We start from the raw sequence: 17,741 nt of genomic DNA, 5'->3' as shown, positions 1-17,741 counted from the left end.
GATTTAACTAAGCTTTGATTAGGAAATTCTTTCAGCTTTGGTGCTATTACTATAAAGTACATTTAAGAGGTCCTTAGGCCAGGGGCCATGTTTTGTTCATCTTTGCATCCTTGCTTTACCACACTGTCTTGTACATAGGAGCTCCACAATAAATGGTTTTTCAGAGAATGTATAAATAATAATAATAGTTGTCAAATTTGTGGTAATTTGGGTGAAACCTCCCTTTTTTTTCTTTTTTTTTTTTTTTCTCCCTTTTTTTTTTCCAGTCTGCCCTGTTCTGTAGCTTTTTAAGGGCAGGAGTCAGATAATCATTTTGTAGAATCATGGCTCCTGTAGCATTTACATGGTGACTTGGAAAAGTAGTCACTTAATAAATGAGAGTTGAATTGCATTCTTTTAAGATAAACATGTCAAAAGCCTCGATTTAATATGTGTCTTATATTTTTCCAGGCTAAGAATTCCAATGATCACTGGTCATCTTTGGTTCAAGAAGCTACAACTGAGGCCTTAAAACTTTGCTTTTGTCCATTGGCTGTCTTTTTACAAGCTTTGTTACAATTCAACCGCAAAATGGGGGCAAGGTATGAAGAATTCTTGTCCCCCCCCCCTTTCTTTTTCTTGGAAATGTTTCTTTTTCTTTATTTTCAGTTCCTCTGGGAAACAAAGATTTAGAGTTATTCATATATCTGTTACTACTTTGGAAAGGCTTTTCTAGTAACTAAATAAAGAAGAAAATAAAGTCTTATATTTGTTTTACAAAAAAATAATTTGCTACACAGATATAGAATATAAGAGATCGGGCATGACAGCATTTCAAGTGAAGAAGGGTTTAGAAGTTTACTGTGTTAGGATGCACCAACAGTGTAATGTGGATTCTAGAAACAAAATCCAAAAGACTGAAGTTCAAGGCTAGATTGACTGAAGTTTGAAAGGTACTAAGCTATGAAAAAAAGTAATGAATATTGAAAAGACAGAAATATGTTTATAAGTAATGTGGTTTTTATATCCAGAAAAACTCAAAGCTTTGGAGATTAAAATATAAAAATTTTAGTGATTTTTTTTTTGAGGGTGGGGACCGAGTTAGAAATAAATTTGAAAAAAATTACTTAACGATCTTATGGATGAAAAAACAAGCAAGAATATTTTTAAATTCTGAGCATTATATCTAGCTTTAATGGGTATTACACGTAGTACAGAGCAACTGTAATTAAATAGTTATTTAGGAGCATACGTTACTAGAACAGGATTGGTATTGTAGACATAAAGCTTAATACATATAAATATGTGGCAAAGATCACCTCAACATCCCAAAATTAAGTGAAGGAGGAATTAAGACCTATGGCTAATCAGCAATTCCAGCACTATTTATTATTTATTTACTTTTGATCAGTTTTTTTTGTGTGGCTGATTTCACCAATAAATGTTTTAGGCTATAATTTATACTTTTTAATGAAACTCTTTCTGCTGAATCTCAGTGTAGGTGACTTAGAGGGCCTTAATCTCCACATCCTTGTAATCTGTTAGCACTTAACATAATTTTTATCACCCCCAAGAATCAGTCCAAATTGACACTCAAAGAAAAAACCGTTGTGCTTTCTATGTGATTTGTATGTAGAAGCATCCTTAAGACAAGTTCTTTAGCTTCTGCTTCAAACTACTCACACGATCCTCCTGTTTAGTACTTCTTGAAATAACCATAATTTGTTTTGTTTCTGTAAGGACGAAAGTCTCTGGAGTCATAGATGTTAGTAAATAAGGAAAGAAAAACTGAAAACACAGTTGTAAATCAGCCTGTTATTACATAGGTTCCCATATTGTACATATCCTTTAAAGCATGCACTAAAAATAAAAAGCCTGATATACACTTTTCACTCTGGTGTAGACCATCTTTGATATTTATGGATTTGTTTTCAGTTTGTTTTCCAAAAAGATTAGAGGTAGAGTACTCAGAAGTGCTCATAAAATAGGATTTTTCCCCCCACTTCTATTTGGAATGTACCTTAATTTACTTACTTACAAAATGAGAATAGTAACAGCAACCCAGCCTTATAAGATTGCAAATATTAAATGTGACCATATGTATAAAACACTTAGTATAGTACCCAACACATGGTAAACCCTTAGTAAATATTAGCCATTATTATTACCTTTATTCTTTTTTTTTATTACCTTTATTCTATAAAAAAAAATTTATGAAGGAATCAGCACCATGTGTGCAAAAGAAAGAGAAAGATAATGTGTGTGAGACTAGTATATGAAATATCTTATGTTAATTTAGATGCTTTGGATTAAACATAAGTATCTTTTTCAGAGAGACCCGGCGACTTTTGGAAAGAGTGGTATATCAGCCTGGGTATCCCAAGTCTATAGTATCAACTGCACGTTGGTATCTACTGAGACACTTACATGCCAAAAATGACTACGAGCTTATTGATGTAAGGCATTAATTTTATTCACAATATTTCATTTTGGAGCTTTGTTAGAAGAGGGGTGAGGGTTCCTGTCCTGTGCATTGTAGGATATCTAGCGCATTCCTAGCCACCCTAACAATAGCTACCAGTAGCACTGTCCTCCTCTCTACACCCAACTGTGACAACCAAAAATGTGCCAAATGATACCACTAATTCCCCCTAATTGAGAAACACTATTTAACCTGTAGGGAATACATTCTCCGAATATGCCTTGTAGAATAAGGAAGTGTAGAGAAGGGTGCTAGGTGCTGGTTATGGTATTTTATATGACCTTTGCACTGGAGGCAAATATATAGGATAGATTTGGAAGTAGCAGGATTTAATGGGATCTCGATACTATCTTTGGAAGTATTATTTTATTTTTTTGTCTTTTCCATAAGATGTATGTGACAGTTTCTGCTCCTCACAGGGTAGTTCTGGTATCTAAACAAATAAACATATATGTGTGTGTATATATATATTGTGTGTGTGTGTGTGTGTGTGTGTGTGTATGTATATATATATATATATATATATATATATATATATATATAAAATCCCTCTTAGGGGCAGCCTGGGTGGCTCAGTTGTTTGGTGCCGCCTTCAGCCTAGGGCCTGATCCTGGAGACCTGGGATTGAGTCCCACGTCAGGCTTCCTGCATGGAGCCTGCTTCTCCCTATGCCTATCTGTCTCTGCCTGTCTGTCTCTCTGTCTCTCTGTCTCTCTCTCTCTCTCTCTGTGTCTCTCATGAATAAATAAATAAAATCTTTTAAAAAAATAAAATAAAATCCCTCTTAAAAAGGTTTAGTATGTAAAACACTGGTTTAAGATTCTCATAACTTGAGCTTATAATTTATAAAATACAATGAATATTGAGGAGCCTTTTAAATATCTAAAGCATTTGAAATACTGTTTGCCTTTCAATGAAACTTACAATATTAAAGAAATATTAACAGAAACAATGCTTGGAGAAAGGCACTATAATTAACATATTGCAAACCAAAACGATAGAATTTGTGTGAATATTGGAGACAGTCCTCCATGCTTTTCTTGCATTTCTAAACATCTTGTGAGCAGATGGCCAGACGGCTCTTTGTTCCAGACTGTCTTTTCAAGAATGTTATTATAGTGAGCCTTGGGAGACATACCTAAGTGTCTCCCTCCAGAGCAAAGGGTAGACCTATTATAAAAGATTAAAATCTCCTAGGCGCAGGGTTCTTCCCTTGTAATGCAAACCAGTATGGTTGTGGGAATCCATATACTTCTATCCATGTCACCCCTGTGAGTCTTAGGGGCCAAGGGGAATAAATATAAATGTCTTGATGCTCATGCAGTTTGTTGTACCATGAGTGGTAAAGACCTTTGTCTCTGATCCAGGAGAACTGTGTCTTTTGGCAGTGTCCATGAAACTGTCCAGGCTAACTTGTTAGTTTACAAGTAGGGCAAAATCTCAGGCCCTTCACATGTTTGAAAATTAACAACCAAAAGGTTTTAGTAGTTGAATGAACACCCAAAATTAAATCTTTTAGTTTGTGGGATGCCTGGGTGGCTCAGCAGTTGAGTGTCTGCCTTTGGTTCAGGGTGCGATCCCAGGGTCCAGGGATCCAGTCCCACATCGGGCTCCCTGCAGGGAGCCTGCTTCTCCCTCTGTCTATGTCTCTGCCTCTCTTTCTCTGTCTCTCATGAATAAATTAATAAAATCTTATCAATCAGTCAATCTTTTAGTTTGTGATATTGGTAAAAACCTTGCAAAGCTTCTTGATAGAGTCTAGAATCTAGAACTTCAATTCTAAGCTTTAGTTATAAAGGAGAGGAGTATCACTTGCACAGTTCGGTATATAAAGTGATCTTTTGGGTAAGGTTTTGGACTTGACAGTACTGTAAACAAAGTGACCACTGAATTTTATACAGTGCTGATGAAGGTAACAGTCAAAATGTTGCATCTATACTAATTGAGCATTTGAATAAATTATACTTATTTTTGATGTTGGCTTTGGCTGAACAATTTATTTCAGAAAAAATGAAAAGATTGCACATAGCTACTTTTTCTTGTGTTGTTTGATATTGCTTGCTGTCTTTGGCATACTTGGCTTCTATGAATTTAAATAGTTACCGTGAATAAACAAAATACTAATATTACTATATGTGATTTCCCATAGGTGCTGGTAAACAATGCCAAAACTCATGGAGATACAAGAGCATTGGAATTGAATCAGAAATTGTCCTCACAGTAACAGTACATTATTTTATAGTAAGCAAGCAGAGAATAAGTTATTAGAGAAAAATCAATGAATCAAGACTTTTCCCCAAGGCAACATTTTAAAAAACCATAGTTATAATCATCCGTTCCTATTTTAAATCTAAAGACATTTAAGTTCTTAAGCTAGGGATTAGTTTTCCAGAAACTCTTAATGTAACTTTAATTTGAAAAATATGTTTGATTTTGAGAAGTCCATAATGAAAGGAAACAACATGATTCCCTTAGGTATTCATCAGTAATTTGTAAAACCATTCTTTTTTTCATCTTGCATTGTGCATAATAAATTTTTTGTACCCCTTTACAATAAAGCCTTAATAGCCATTTTCCAAATAATATGCAAAAGCAGATTAGCACACTGCAGAATTTTATTTGTTAAAAAATAAATTGAAGGATGTAATTCCTTCTTTGAATTCTAGAGGTTAGCACACTAACTCATCATAACATCTAAATAATCTCATAGCCTGCCTATTTTACTAGTGGTTCATCTCAGATTCTGTTGAAGAAATATAATGTTAATGTTCGTGAGTCTTAGACTGCTAGTGGATATGTTTATAGAATTCAAAACACTTAGGTGTATGGCTGCATTAAAAAAATGAATGGAAAATTTTGGAAAATAATGCAGACAGTGTTTAATCGATCATGCAGTTTCTTCAATTATGATAAAAAGACTTGAACTTTCTGAAATAAGAAAAAAGTCTTATTTTCTTTGTAGTATTAATATCAGATATAATTTCTAAGTTCAAATTTTAAAACTTGAAAGCACATTTACCTATTTTAGTTTTTCAAAAACCCTTTTATATATCTGAAAAAACTGTATGTTGCTTACTTTGGATTTGTGGTTTTAAAAAATATTTTCAAATATTTACATATATTATTTGTTGTATGAAAATGTGTGGTTGTACAATTTATGTATGTATTTTTTCTAAATGAGCTGTATGATGTTATTTTGCGAGATTATATAAGTTGATTATATTCTGTAATTAAATTTTACTCCAAAGGTTAATCTGTTGAACTAACTATAATTTAGTGAATTCCCAAATTTGGCTGAATATTATCATCATTCAGACCTATGCAATCAGAATCTTTAAGGATAAGGGCTTAGGACTCTGCATAATAAGGGATGCCTAAGAGATTCTAATGTTCATTCAGGCTGGTGAAACCACTGGATTGATCCAATGACGATTCTTCCTTTTACTTTTTCTTTAACAAGATCAAGCACTTGCCATTCTATGGTCATTTCTTCCTTGTCCTCACAATTGTCAAACTGATTCAGTGCTTTCAACAGCCTGTTCCACATACTTAGCCAGAGATGAGCTGCAAAAGGTTGCCTGTGCCTCTCTGGTGCCCATGCCCTCCTCCTTCCAAGAAGCACTTTAGACTTTACCCCAGAATGAGCTGGATCTATTTGCTTAAGTGCTTATGAATCACTTCTTGTTTCCCATCTGCTTTCTAGGGTGTTCCTTGCTTTATAAGATTACTTTCTCCTACAGTGTGGACTTGGTTAGCCTTTGCTTCAGAGCCAAGGATTGACTTTTTGACTACGATGCCTATTTCTGGCCTCTGGGGACCTCAGACCCAGTTTTTCTAGAAAGGAAGGTTCAAAAACACAATAGTTAATACCATCTCAGGTAATTCTTTTTTGGATGGATGTACACACGTCTTCTCTTTTTTTGTTACTTTCTCTTAAAATTACTGCCCAGTTACTTTGAGGATCAGATCATAAATATATGATTTTTACAGCGCTTACTTCATGCCAGACATATGCTAAGTGTTTTAAGCATTGTCGTTTAATCCTAGTAAGTGAAGGAGAATAGTGCTAAACAGCAAGCTTAAAGCAAAGAAAAACTGAAAAGGGATCCGTATTATCAGATTCTAGGAATTTTAAAGTAACTAAAGTTTCCCTTCTTTTTATATGTAAGTTTAGAGAAATTACATAAAAATTTTTCCCAGAAGTGTCAATATTTGCCATTCATATTAGATGTTTTGTTTTGAGAATTATAGTGCATTTTTGCTCATTTTTATCTACCGTTTGGCTATTATTGATGAATTAGATGTTTATAATCCAGCTAAGTATCTGATAATCATTTTCTGTGGAAAAATATATTTCGGCTTATGAGTAAACCTTTAGAACACAGTCTATTTATTTGGGATAACTTGTCATATTTCTCGAATGTCCCTTGCATTAATTTACGGTCAGGATAATAAAAAAAAAAAAAACACTTTACTTTAAAATGTTGTGCTATTTATTAAGTTTACAAAAGGAGTTGACTTTCTTTCATTTGGGAATCTATACCAAACAAGATTGGACAGAAATACTCAGGTTCTGCATTAAGGGAATTAAAAGATATGGTTACTTAAACTAGCATTAAAAAAATAAACTGAAACATTAGTTAGGTAAATATTTACTAATATGTAATATATAAATATGAAAAGATACATATTTGGTTGCCTCATAGAAAATCTTGATACTTGTTTTGGGGATATTTTACAGGAACACAAAAGTGAAGCATATTTCATGTATGAGTCAGGGGGGCTTGCAGATCTATTTCATTTTTTGCACACTTTAAAAAATGTGAAACTTTGTTTTGGCATAGTTGACCCTTGTCTCTCTACAGGTCTTCCTTTCTTCCACAGTAGTTGCTAATGGATAGAAAGCTTCTCAGACTCCCATTTGTAGTACTCAGCTGCTGGTTATAAAGTGTCAATTTGCAAGAGAGTTTTTGTTTTGTTTTTTACATTAAAAGATATATTTGTGTATCAGATACAAATACAATAATCTTCCCATATATGTGTTTTTAAGACTTTATACAGAGAAGGTAAAACGTCAGAAAATCCCCTTATTTAGAGGTATACTTGATTTTTGGTTTAGAAAATAGAATCACTTAAGGTCTATGGCACTGAAAAATCCACTCAAGGTGTCTGGCTGTCCCTTTGCTCTATAATAATGGATTTTTCCTCTTTGGGGCTGATTACAAGAGGAACTTTTTGAATTTCAGTGTTTTAAATTCTAATGTACTTAAAATATATCTTGTACACTATAATTTTTTTAAATAAATGCTAAATTATCTTTAGACCTTAAAATGTTTTGAGGAAACTTAAGAATAGGACCTCTTTAACAAGCAGCTATTATAAAACATTTGAAATCCTTTGTTCTTATATTTTCAAATTATAACTGAAAATACCAATTTGTTTTAGTGCTATATGATAGCAGGAGAGGGATAATCACAATTGGAATATCCCTTGGAAAATAGGAGAATAGTGAGAGAATAGGTTGGGTTTCATATTATATCACTGGAGTGTTGAAATACTCTGCATGTCATTGTCTCTCCTGAGTTTGAATCAGTATAAAAGTTCATTCAGGCTGTATACTACTTCCCCTGCATGTAGTACCTATTACAAAAACATTTAAATTATATTAGTTTTTCTGGAGAGAAGATGGGCTGAGCAATAAAAAAATGTTTATCTTACTATTTTTGCTTATATGGGAGACAGAATAATGGTCCCAAAGGTATCATGCCCTTATCATCAGAACTTGTGAATATGTGGCAAAGGGGCTATGCAATATAGACCTTGACATGAAGAGATTATCCTGGATTATTTGAATGGACCTAATTTAATCACAGAAGTCCTTAAGAGTGGAGAGCCTTTCTGAGAGTGACAGTGGAGGGTCAGAGGTTCAACATTGCTGACTTTGAAGATGGAGGAAGGTGGTTCCAGCCATGGAATAAAGGCAGGCTCTAGAAACTTGAAAAAAACAAGGAAACTTTTTTCCAGTAGAGTTCCTAGAAAGGGATGCAACCCTGCTGGCACCTTGATTGTAACCTGCGGAGACACATGTTGGACCCATGTCTCCATGCAGAGACATCTGACTTACAGAACTGTAATATAATAAATTTATGTTGTTTTTAAGCCGCTAAGTTTGTGGTAATTTGTTATGGCAGCAGAGAAAATTAATGCATTGCTCATTGTGTATATTGTTAAAATGAATACACCTTCCTTTGAATTTGAATTTCACTAGATCACTGAAACTGGGGATTATCCTCTTAAATTGTTGCCAGAAAGGGGGTCATCAAAGATGATGACTTACTCAGAAGAGTTACTGTGAAAATATAAATGTCATGAGTATTTGACTCTTAAGAATATGTGGCTGTTTATTTCTGTAACATCTGAAATATTCTCACTTAACATGCTGCTTACAGTACACTATCGCCTAGTTGATCAAGTACTTCTTCTCGTTCTCTTTAAAAGAATTAAATAATAATTAAATAATTAAATTATACTCACAAATCCTAAGTGGTGTCTTTCAATCTGGGTTTCAATGTCGAATGGGTATGTAACTGCTAAGTCTTCTGTCTTGGCCTTTAATTTTTATGTGCATTTGTAAAGTCAGGGCCTTGAGCTAGATTTCTAATGTCAGTGTTCTGTTATTCTAAGGTCACCAAAGTTTTCTAGGTCCAAAATGAGCTGAAGCAAAATACCAGAACTGCTTGGTGCAGCACCTGTGAAGCGGCAACTCTGATTTCCACTAAGCAGGGGCAGGGGTAAGGGGGAGCAGTGGGGAGGCCCTCTTGTGCTAACAAACCTGAGGATAGAACCCCTTTCCAAAGAAGCCTCCACTGTAAAAAAAAAAAAAAAAAAAAAAAAAAAAAAAAAAAAAAATCAGTTCTAGGTGTTAAAACTCTGAGAAGGAAAGTAAACCTACACTCAGAATATTTTAGTGGCAGCCAGCATCTATGAATGGTTGAATGTAATTACGTGTGCCTCCTGCGTGCCAAATCATCACACTTCACATAGAAAGAGCACTCACATTAAATAAAATGAGCACATTGTTTGATTATCTGACTCCCAGGTGGCTTAAATATATTGAGTTTCTAAGACCCTGCCTTTTTAAATGCTATTTCCTTCCCTTTGATCATATAGAATTATGGTGGTTGCTTTTTCTATGGAGAAAATAAGCCACATGGTTTAATATCAGTCAACTGGAAGGGTTTTTTGTTTTGTTTTGTTTTGTTTTTAGGGAAAACCACTATATACTGGTTTTAAGATTCTAATCTTAACTGTTCTATTGAATAGATCAAGAAATAGTATACGAATAGTCTTTACAAAAAGATTACTTGCTGGCTCCAAAAGTTTGGAAATTAGCCTAAAAAGTCAGGTGGTGTGGGAAAAAAAAGATACAGGTTCTCTCTTTGCAGGCTGAGTTATGTGTTTCTGGGCACAAGAGAAAAGCCAGATGGAGCAGAAGATTTTTCGTGTGCAAAGGAGGAGATTAGAGGGAAAATATACTGCTGAGAAGGCAAATTTATATTGTCATGAGCAGCTTCGGTATTTATTTCTGAGTTGCCTGAGGCCAACCCCATAGTGCCTCAGAACAAGTGCTATTTATACAAAGTTGGACGGCTTCTCTGTTCAAGAACAAGGCTCAGAATGATTTATTGACTCACTAGAACCAGATTTATGATAAGCAGTGGTGAATACTTTGTGAACATTGGAAAATACCTAAGCAGGAATAAGCTTTCACGCAAATCAAGTAGCTTCTAACAAAGCCAGATAAGATCCAGCATTGCAGAACATCTTGGCACTGTCGTTTGCTTCAGCAGAGGAACTTTCCGTGCCTGTGAAGTGGTAATCATTGCCCAACAGGGCTTCAGCGACCAAGCACGCACAGGCTGGGATAGACAGAGTGCCTACTATGTGCCAGGCTCTTCACACCATTACCTCATGTAAGTCTCCCATCATTTTTTCTTACAGTAGATACTATCCTCGTTTTATACAAAGCTCAGAGAGATTACTTTTCTCTATATTCTTAATAGAATCAGGCCCCCAAGATCAATTCCAATACTTTTGTCTAATTTTGTTAATAACTGCTGACACCTCAAAGAAATATCAATGATTTGAGATATGTGTCTTTGGGACTGACTCCGTTATCCTGCCAAGTTGTATTCTGATACTGCCATTCACCTAGTGCCACTATCTGAATCCTAGAAAGAACCGTAGGTGGCAGGAACCGCCTCCAAAAGACTAACTTGGAAAATTTATCTCCTGCCCCCAGCTAATTTGCAAATTTACATCTATGCAAAAAGGAGGAACAGTCCACCCTTGTTTGATTTTGAACTTAATAGAAACTGAGACCAACTGCAAACTAATTGGCACTTGGTAACGTCACAAGTGCCAAACCTTGGTTTTCTCTTTGGCATTTCTTTCTTCCACGAACTGTCTTTTGGCCCTCCACATGTCTAAATACTTAGCACTTTCTTGGCTTTTAAAGTTTTCGTTTCACTGAATTGTCAACTAATCCCTGCAGAGGAGGTAGTCAATAAAACTGGGTGTGTTTTTTTTCCTCTCTGAGGGTTTTATGTTGGTGTTGTGAATATTCGAAAGCCTTTAAGTGCGAACCAATGGAATTTAGTCATAAGGACTAGATAGATTCCTAGATATAGGAGTTGTTCTGAGTTGCAGAAGTAGGTTTGTCCACCATTCACATGGCTCCATAAAGGCCCCACCGACTTGAAGTCCATCTATGAATGTCTCCCTTGTGAAAGCAGTGTATTATTTTTTGGAGAAGCATCTGGTAGTTGGATACTAATGACTTTTACTTGACAGTAATGGCTATTGGGTTTGCTTTGATGGCCAGAACTTAGAGGAAATATACTTCACTGCACACTGGCATCGGCACTTTGCCCACCGTCAATGTCCGTAATGTTTCTTCGTTATGTTAGCCTCCCTCCCCAGAGACAAGAGAAAGAAAAGCTTTTAACATAGAGAAATACTTGCTCATTATAATTTTGTTCCAGGAGAAATCTATATTTTGTACTTCTACGTAGGTCCATTGCTAGAATTATTGCAAGCCCAGGTATTTCTTCTCATATGTAGTGCAAAGGACCTTTATAAACTCAAGTATTTTTAGATACTAATCTGAATCAGAGTTGGATGAAACTCTGGATGGAACTTGTCTTCCACATCAAGATCAAAAGTTCTGTTTATTATTATTAATTGGTGCCAATTATCAAGCACAGTGCCTACTGTGTATCAGATACTACATTAGGTGGTCTACATATGTTTAGGGAAACAATAGAATATTGAATATTTAAGAGCTCTTCTTGGGACTAAAGAGTTCAAATTCTGGCTGCACTTCTGATAAATGGTGTAACCTCACAAAATTCACCTAATCTCTCTGTGCCTTAATAGTAGACACCTCTTTGAAGTATTAAATGACTTAATCCAGGTAAAGTGCTTAGAGATATCTCTGATAATTGGTAATAGCTCAATCAGCGTTTTTCTAATTCTTCCAATGACCTACAAGGTGGGTGTATTATTATCCCCACTTTAAGGAAGCTCAGACTCCAAAGTTAGAGAACATATCAAAAGTCACACAGATAGTAACTGGTGGCACACTGGTTTTAAACTAAGGCCTGTCAGACCCCACAACTTGAGACTTCTCAGCATAGATGTTGGATTATTTTTCTGTTTTCTCAGTTTGTGTCTTTTGAGTCTGTAAAAGAGGACCTGGTTTCTGACACACTGCTGAACAGATCAGTCATTTTTTACCCACAACATTTATCACCTAAATACCTGAAAATAAAGTAGCCGAACCAAGGAATGGGTTTATGGAAAATTTAGTCTATGACGTTAGGAAATTTCATGACTGTATATTAAGGGAAAGATCTTAAATAACAAGTCTTTACGACAAATGAGTGTGACTCCAATCCCCTGGAGAAGGAAATGCCAAATTGGGCAGGGGTCAAAACAATCTAATATTTTTCTGGACAACAATCCTGCCTCTCTCTGGAAGGGCTCACCACCCTCTCTGCTTCTGAGAAGATGCAACACATTTATCTTATGTCTGGAAGGGTAGTCACGAGAGCACTTACAACTATTCTACTGAATTGTGTAATACGCCCACTTTTGGACAGGGTCCTCTTCAATAGGTGAGGATATAATGCTGAATCTGAAAGCATTACTGGAAGAACTTCAAGTTGACACCATCTGCTAGCAGGAACTCACAGGGAAGACTAAAATCCTCAAAAGATGATTCTTCCTCTCCTACTTCACTGTTACTGTCCTCAAATGGTCACCTGGAAACTTCTAGGTTCTGCCACTCCCCCCAATCCCAGGTAGTGTCTTCCCCATACATAAGTCCAATTACTGTTTCTGTGCTAGATCTTCAGTTTAGATCTTTCTCTCATGCTCCAGATCATATTGGCCACTCACCACTGAATTGCCTCCACTTGGGACATCCCATAGATACTTCAAAATCAATTAGTTTAAAACTGAGCTCAGGGATCCCTGGGTGGCGCAGCGGTTTGGCGCCTGCCTTTGGCCCAGGGCGCGATCCTGGAGACTGGGGATCGAATCCCACGTCGGGCTCCCAGTGCATGGAGCCTGCTTCTCCCTCTGCCTGTGTGTCTGCCTCTCTCTCTCTCTGTGTGTGTGTGACTATCATAAATAAAAAAAAAAAAATTAAAACTGAGCTCATTATCTCCACTCTTCTCCATTACTCCCTCTTTTACGATCCACATTTGTTTCCCACACTGTGTCTATAATCTCTTCTCCACACTACAGCCAGAGGGGTCTCTCTAAAATGCAAATCTGATCATATCACTCTCCTATTTAAAAATTTTCAAAGTTGAGGCACCTAGGTGGCTCAGTAGTTGGGCATCTGCCTTTGGGTCAGGTCGTGATCCTGGGGTCCTGGGATCAAGTCCTGCATCAGGCTCCCCTCTGCCTGTGTCTCTGCCTCTCTGTGTCTCTCATGAATAAATAAATAAATCTTTTAAAAATAAAAATTTTCAAAGCTCCTCTGCATCTTGAAGAGAAAGCCTGAGTTCCTTAACATGAGTTATAAAGCCCTTTTGATCCGACACCCTGCTCCTCCTAATCTCTCCATCCTTCTTTTTTGTTATTTACCTCCTCAAACCTTCTCTCCTGCCTCCCACCACATATACTTTAGATTCTGACCATACCTTGCAGTTCCTGGCATGTGTTCCATTCACTTGGCCTCTGGGCCTTTGCTCAGGCTGCTCCATCTCCCTGAGGCCCCGACTCTACCAACCATGACCCTTTCCCTTAGCAAATGTCTGCTTATATTGCAGAGGTCTCAGTTTAGATATCTCTACTTCTGGAAGACCTCTTTGCCTGATGGCCCATGTTTTTCTAAATACCTCTCTCAGGTGCTCCAGCATGCTCTTTGCCCATGTATTTGAAAGTTTAATTATTGGTCTTCTCCACTAGACTGTAAGTTCCCTAAGAGCAGTTTAGTTAATTTGCTCAGTATGGCATTCCCAGTGCCTAGGATCTGAATGAATGGAGGCTGCCAAGAAGTACACAGAAGTTTGGAGACCCTCTTCCTAAGGTTAAAAACATAGATATGTATGTGTCAGTATATATTATAGATCAAGTATCCCCTAGCATTTTTGGGTGCTACTTGCTGCTATCATGAGTGATACCAATAGAAGTGAGAAGACATTTGGTACATTTCTTTTTTTTTTTTTTTTTTTTTTTTTTTTTTTTTAGATTTTTTATTTATTCATAGATACAGAGAGAAAGGCAGAGACATAGAGAGAGAAGCAGGCTCCACGCAGGGAACCCGATGTGGGACTAGATCCCAGGACTCTAGGACCACGCCCTGGGCCAAAGGCAGGCACCAAACCGCTGAGCCATCCAGGGATCCCCCTATTTGGTACATTTCTGTAGAAGAAGAAAAAGCTGCTAATGTCCAGGGAACTCTGGGGGATGCTTTTTCTTTGAGCTTGGACCTTACTGCTCTCCTGACTATCCAGTGGTGAGCATATTCACCCCACACAGGGCTGAGAAGGTCCTTAACCTTTGCAGCGTGAGGTGAGGAATTTGTCCTTCATTTTCAGTGAGGAAGCAAAATCCTTTGAACATTACCATTTCGTCCTCAATGTAAATAATTTCCTATGTTTTGTTATCCCTCAGGGCAGATTTTGACAAGAGGAAGGAAATGGCAGGAAACACTGGGCAGCAGCAGGAGACCCTTGGACTAACCGGACCTGTTCAGATAGGTGTTGGTGCCTCAACTGAGAACTCCCAGAGATAATCTAACATATGCCTCAGGTCCACAGGGTAGATCTGCATCGCAGAGTCCGTGATGTTCAAACATCCTCCTGTATTTGTGGGAGACAAGCCTGACACTTCCCAAAGGATTAAGTGTTGGTGTTTGATACAGAATAAAGTGCCGTGTATATTGAGCTTTTCTAGGGATAGTGTTTGTCCTTGTCATCTTTTTGGATCTATGGCAAAATATATGCAGAGGGAGGGAGGCCCAGAACAGAGGTGAATTTGTGGTGAAATGACAGCACTTCAGCGCCAGGACCCCTCACTTACTGAGCCCAGCCACATGTTTACAAGGTTGATGTAAAATTTGCAGAAGTAAGACATTTTAATTACAATAAGACCATCAATTAAGACCACTGTCTCCACTCCCCCTTCTGTTGATGTCAGGTACCCCTGGAGTGGCTATGGCCATCTTTGCATCCAACAAAAGAGAATATGTCTTGGGGGTATGTTTGGGTTAGAGGGATATGCATATGTTGTTCAGTCACTTCTGTATGGAGGTAAAATAGCAGCTGTCCTGAGGTAACTGTGGATTTCCAGAATATTCCTACAGATTTCGGCGCCAATTCAACAGGATAGAACATTAGCAATAAATCAAACCTGTTTAAGCTTTAGACCCTGCAAAACCTGGATCCACCTTCTCTCTAGGCCCTCTAGAGCCTATGCAAACCTGTGAACAACCCCAACTTGGGATTCCAAGCAAGAACACTGACAAGATCCTTTGATTCCCCTCCTACCCTCTGGCATTACATTCAGTTCTACATGGTACTATCATGTCACCACCAATGAGAGAGGGCCATTTTGCAAAGCCTTTGGCTTGATCCTACACTATTATTCGAACTACAATTTATAGCATTTTTGCTTACAAGGAAAAAAAACTATAGAGTAGGAAATGGGTGTGAGTGAGATGACATGGCTCTTTGTCATGAATTCTTAATTTAATCCTACAACCACTAATTTGGTTCTTAACAAAGAGTTCTTCTTTCAGCCTAGTAGTATATTGGCTATGGGGGTGGTTTTTTAAAATACATTTTATACTGGATACAAAAATATTATTGTAATGTAAAAACAATAAATTCTTATGCAGAAAACAAAATTCTTCAAACTCCAATCACTGCTAAGTCTGTTGTAAATTCCTACTTTTTTGCACACTATATGGTATGCATATTCTGTTCAACATATTTCTAAATATTTTTTGACACAGTGGGATCGTATCCATATTGCTTTGCAACTTGCTTTTTTCACCTACTAGTGTATCTTAGATATCTTTTTGTGTTATTTTTAAGGGTTGAAGAGCATTTTTATCTAGTTATATCATTAATTTCATCAGTCACTTCCTAATATTTAGGTTTTTAGGGTTTTTTATTTTGTTTTTTACTACAACAAATGGTGCTGTAATAAGCATCCTTGGTCATTTATCTTTACACATTTTGGAAGGTGTTTTATTTTCTGTAATATAAATTTCTTTCTTTTTTTGTAATATTAATTTCTAATAGTAAAATTCCAGGGTCAAAGAATAAATACATTTTAAAATGTTAATAGGTGTTTCCAAATTGCTCTTTTACTCTCTGTACCAATTCATAGACTCACCAGAAATTCTCAACAGCCTTGTCAATCACTAATTTTTGGTGATCTTAAAATGGCACCTAAGGGTTCCTTTAATTTGTATTTAATAGGTTGGATGTTTTCTTATCTTCATTTACTATCGTATTCTTCTATGACTTGCCTATTCATTATTATTATTTTCTTATTCACTTATAAGAGTTATTTAGGATTACCTGAGATACTAGCCCTTCATCTTAGTATGACATTTTGTTGCCAAGGACACCTGTTATTGCATTTTATTTTATTTATTTTTATTTTTTAATAATAAATTTATTTTTTATTGGTGTTCAATTTGCCAACATACAGAATAACACCCAGTGCTCATCCCGTCAAGTGCCCCCCTCAGTGCCCTCACCCATTCACCCCCACCCCCTCCCTCCTCCCCTTCCACCACCCCTAGTTCGTTTCCCAGAGTTAGGAGTCTTCATGTTCTGTCTCCCTTTCTGATATTTCCTACCCATTTCTTCTCCCTTCCCTTCTATTCCCTTTCACTATTATTTATATTCCCCAAATGATATTGCATTTTAAACCCTTAAATTCTTTTATGAAAATCCTTTGCAGTATAGTCAGGATGCTGTATGTAAATTAATAAGAACAAATGGAGATGTTTCATATAACTAAAAGTTTGGGTGCACAGTGGTCAAAAATTTATTTAGAAGGTAAGTTTGTACTTTATTAGTTTATTAGTTTGTACTTTATTATTAGGGGAGAAGTTGTCATTTTTCCCTAAACCAAGGCAAGAGACTAAGTTTGAAATAGGGATCCTCTTGCCAGGTTACAAAAAGCTCTGTCATTAAAAATTATCTCTGTTCTAGCAGATAGTGTATGCACAAATGGCTTATTTTTATTTTTAATGATTTTACTACCCAATACCAGGCTCTCCATCTGACATTTATATCTAGAAAAGTTAGGAATATTTTAATTTTGTAGGAAACTAATTTGAATTTGGCACCTAGATTGAATTATGTTGGATGTTTTTCATAGAAACTGGTGCATTCTCTTATTTTGCATGGTTAGCTCTTACTTGCTCATAGTTCAGCTACATACTGGGTACAAATGAATCAATACTTTGATAGGCATAAGTTAGACTTGCTATAAATACTAGGATTATCAGAAGACAAAAAATGCTGGATCAGAAGTTGCAGTGTGACAGCTTGCTAATTGTATCTGCCCCACAGATCTAGTAAGTATTTTGAACCGGTTGCTAATGCTTATAAATGGTTTCATATAAAACTTGATTTCTAGTTTCTCTTGAAAAATGAAACATGGGCACTAATGGATTATATACATATTAATAGTGAACTAGAACTACGTGGTGGCTATTCTTTGATAGGCAGGGTAAGTGGTC

The 17,741-nt window shown here is 36.4% G+C and overlaps 1 protein-coding gene across 3 annotated transcripts in view; it reads left to right on the top strand.

Moving 5' to 3' along the window:
- Nucleotides 1-8,620, top strand: part of SKIC3 (SKI3 subunit of superkiller complex) — a 79,074-nt gene extending 70,454 nt beyond the window's left edge. For all 3 annotated transcript variants that reach the window (XM_055312832.1, XM_055312831.1, XM_055312833.1), the window contains 3 exons: nt 451-581; nt 2,312-2,435; nt 4,611-8,620. In XM_055312832.1, the coding sequence (XP_055168807.1) occupies nt 451-581; nt 2,312-2,435; nt 4,611-4,685 (330 nt within the window). In that variant the 3' untranslated portion in view covers nt 4,686-8,620. The remainder of the gene's footprint in view (nt 1-450; nt 582-2,311; nt 2,436-4,610) is intronic.
- The last annotated feature ends 9,121 nt before the right edge of the window (nt 8,621-17,741 follow it).

Source organism: Nyctereutes procyonoides, unplaced genomic scaffold, assembly GCF_905146905.1.
Source record: "Nyctereutes procyonoides isolate TBG_1078 unplaced genomic scaffold, NYPRO_anot_genome, whole genome shotgun sequence".
In the NCBI taxonomy this organism is placed as follows: Eukaryota; Metazoa; Chordata; class Mammalia; order Carnivora; family Canidae; genus Nyctereutes; species Nyctereutes procyonoides.
Note: the sequence above shows the minus strand (reverse complement) of the source record. Positions and strands in the feature narration are given on the sequence as shown.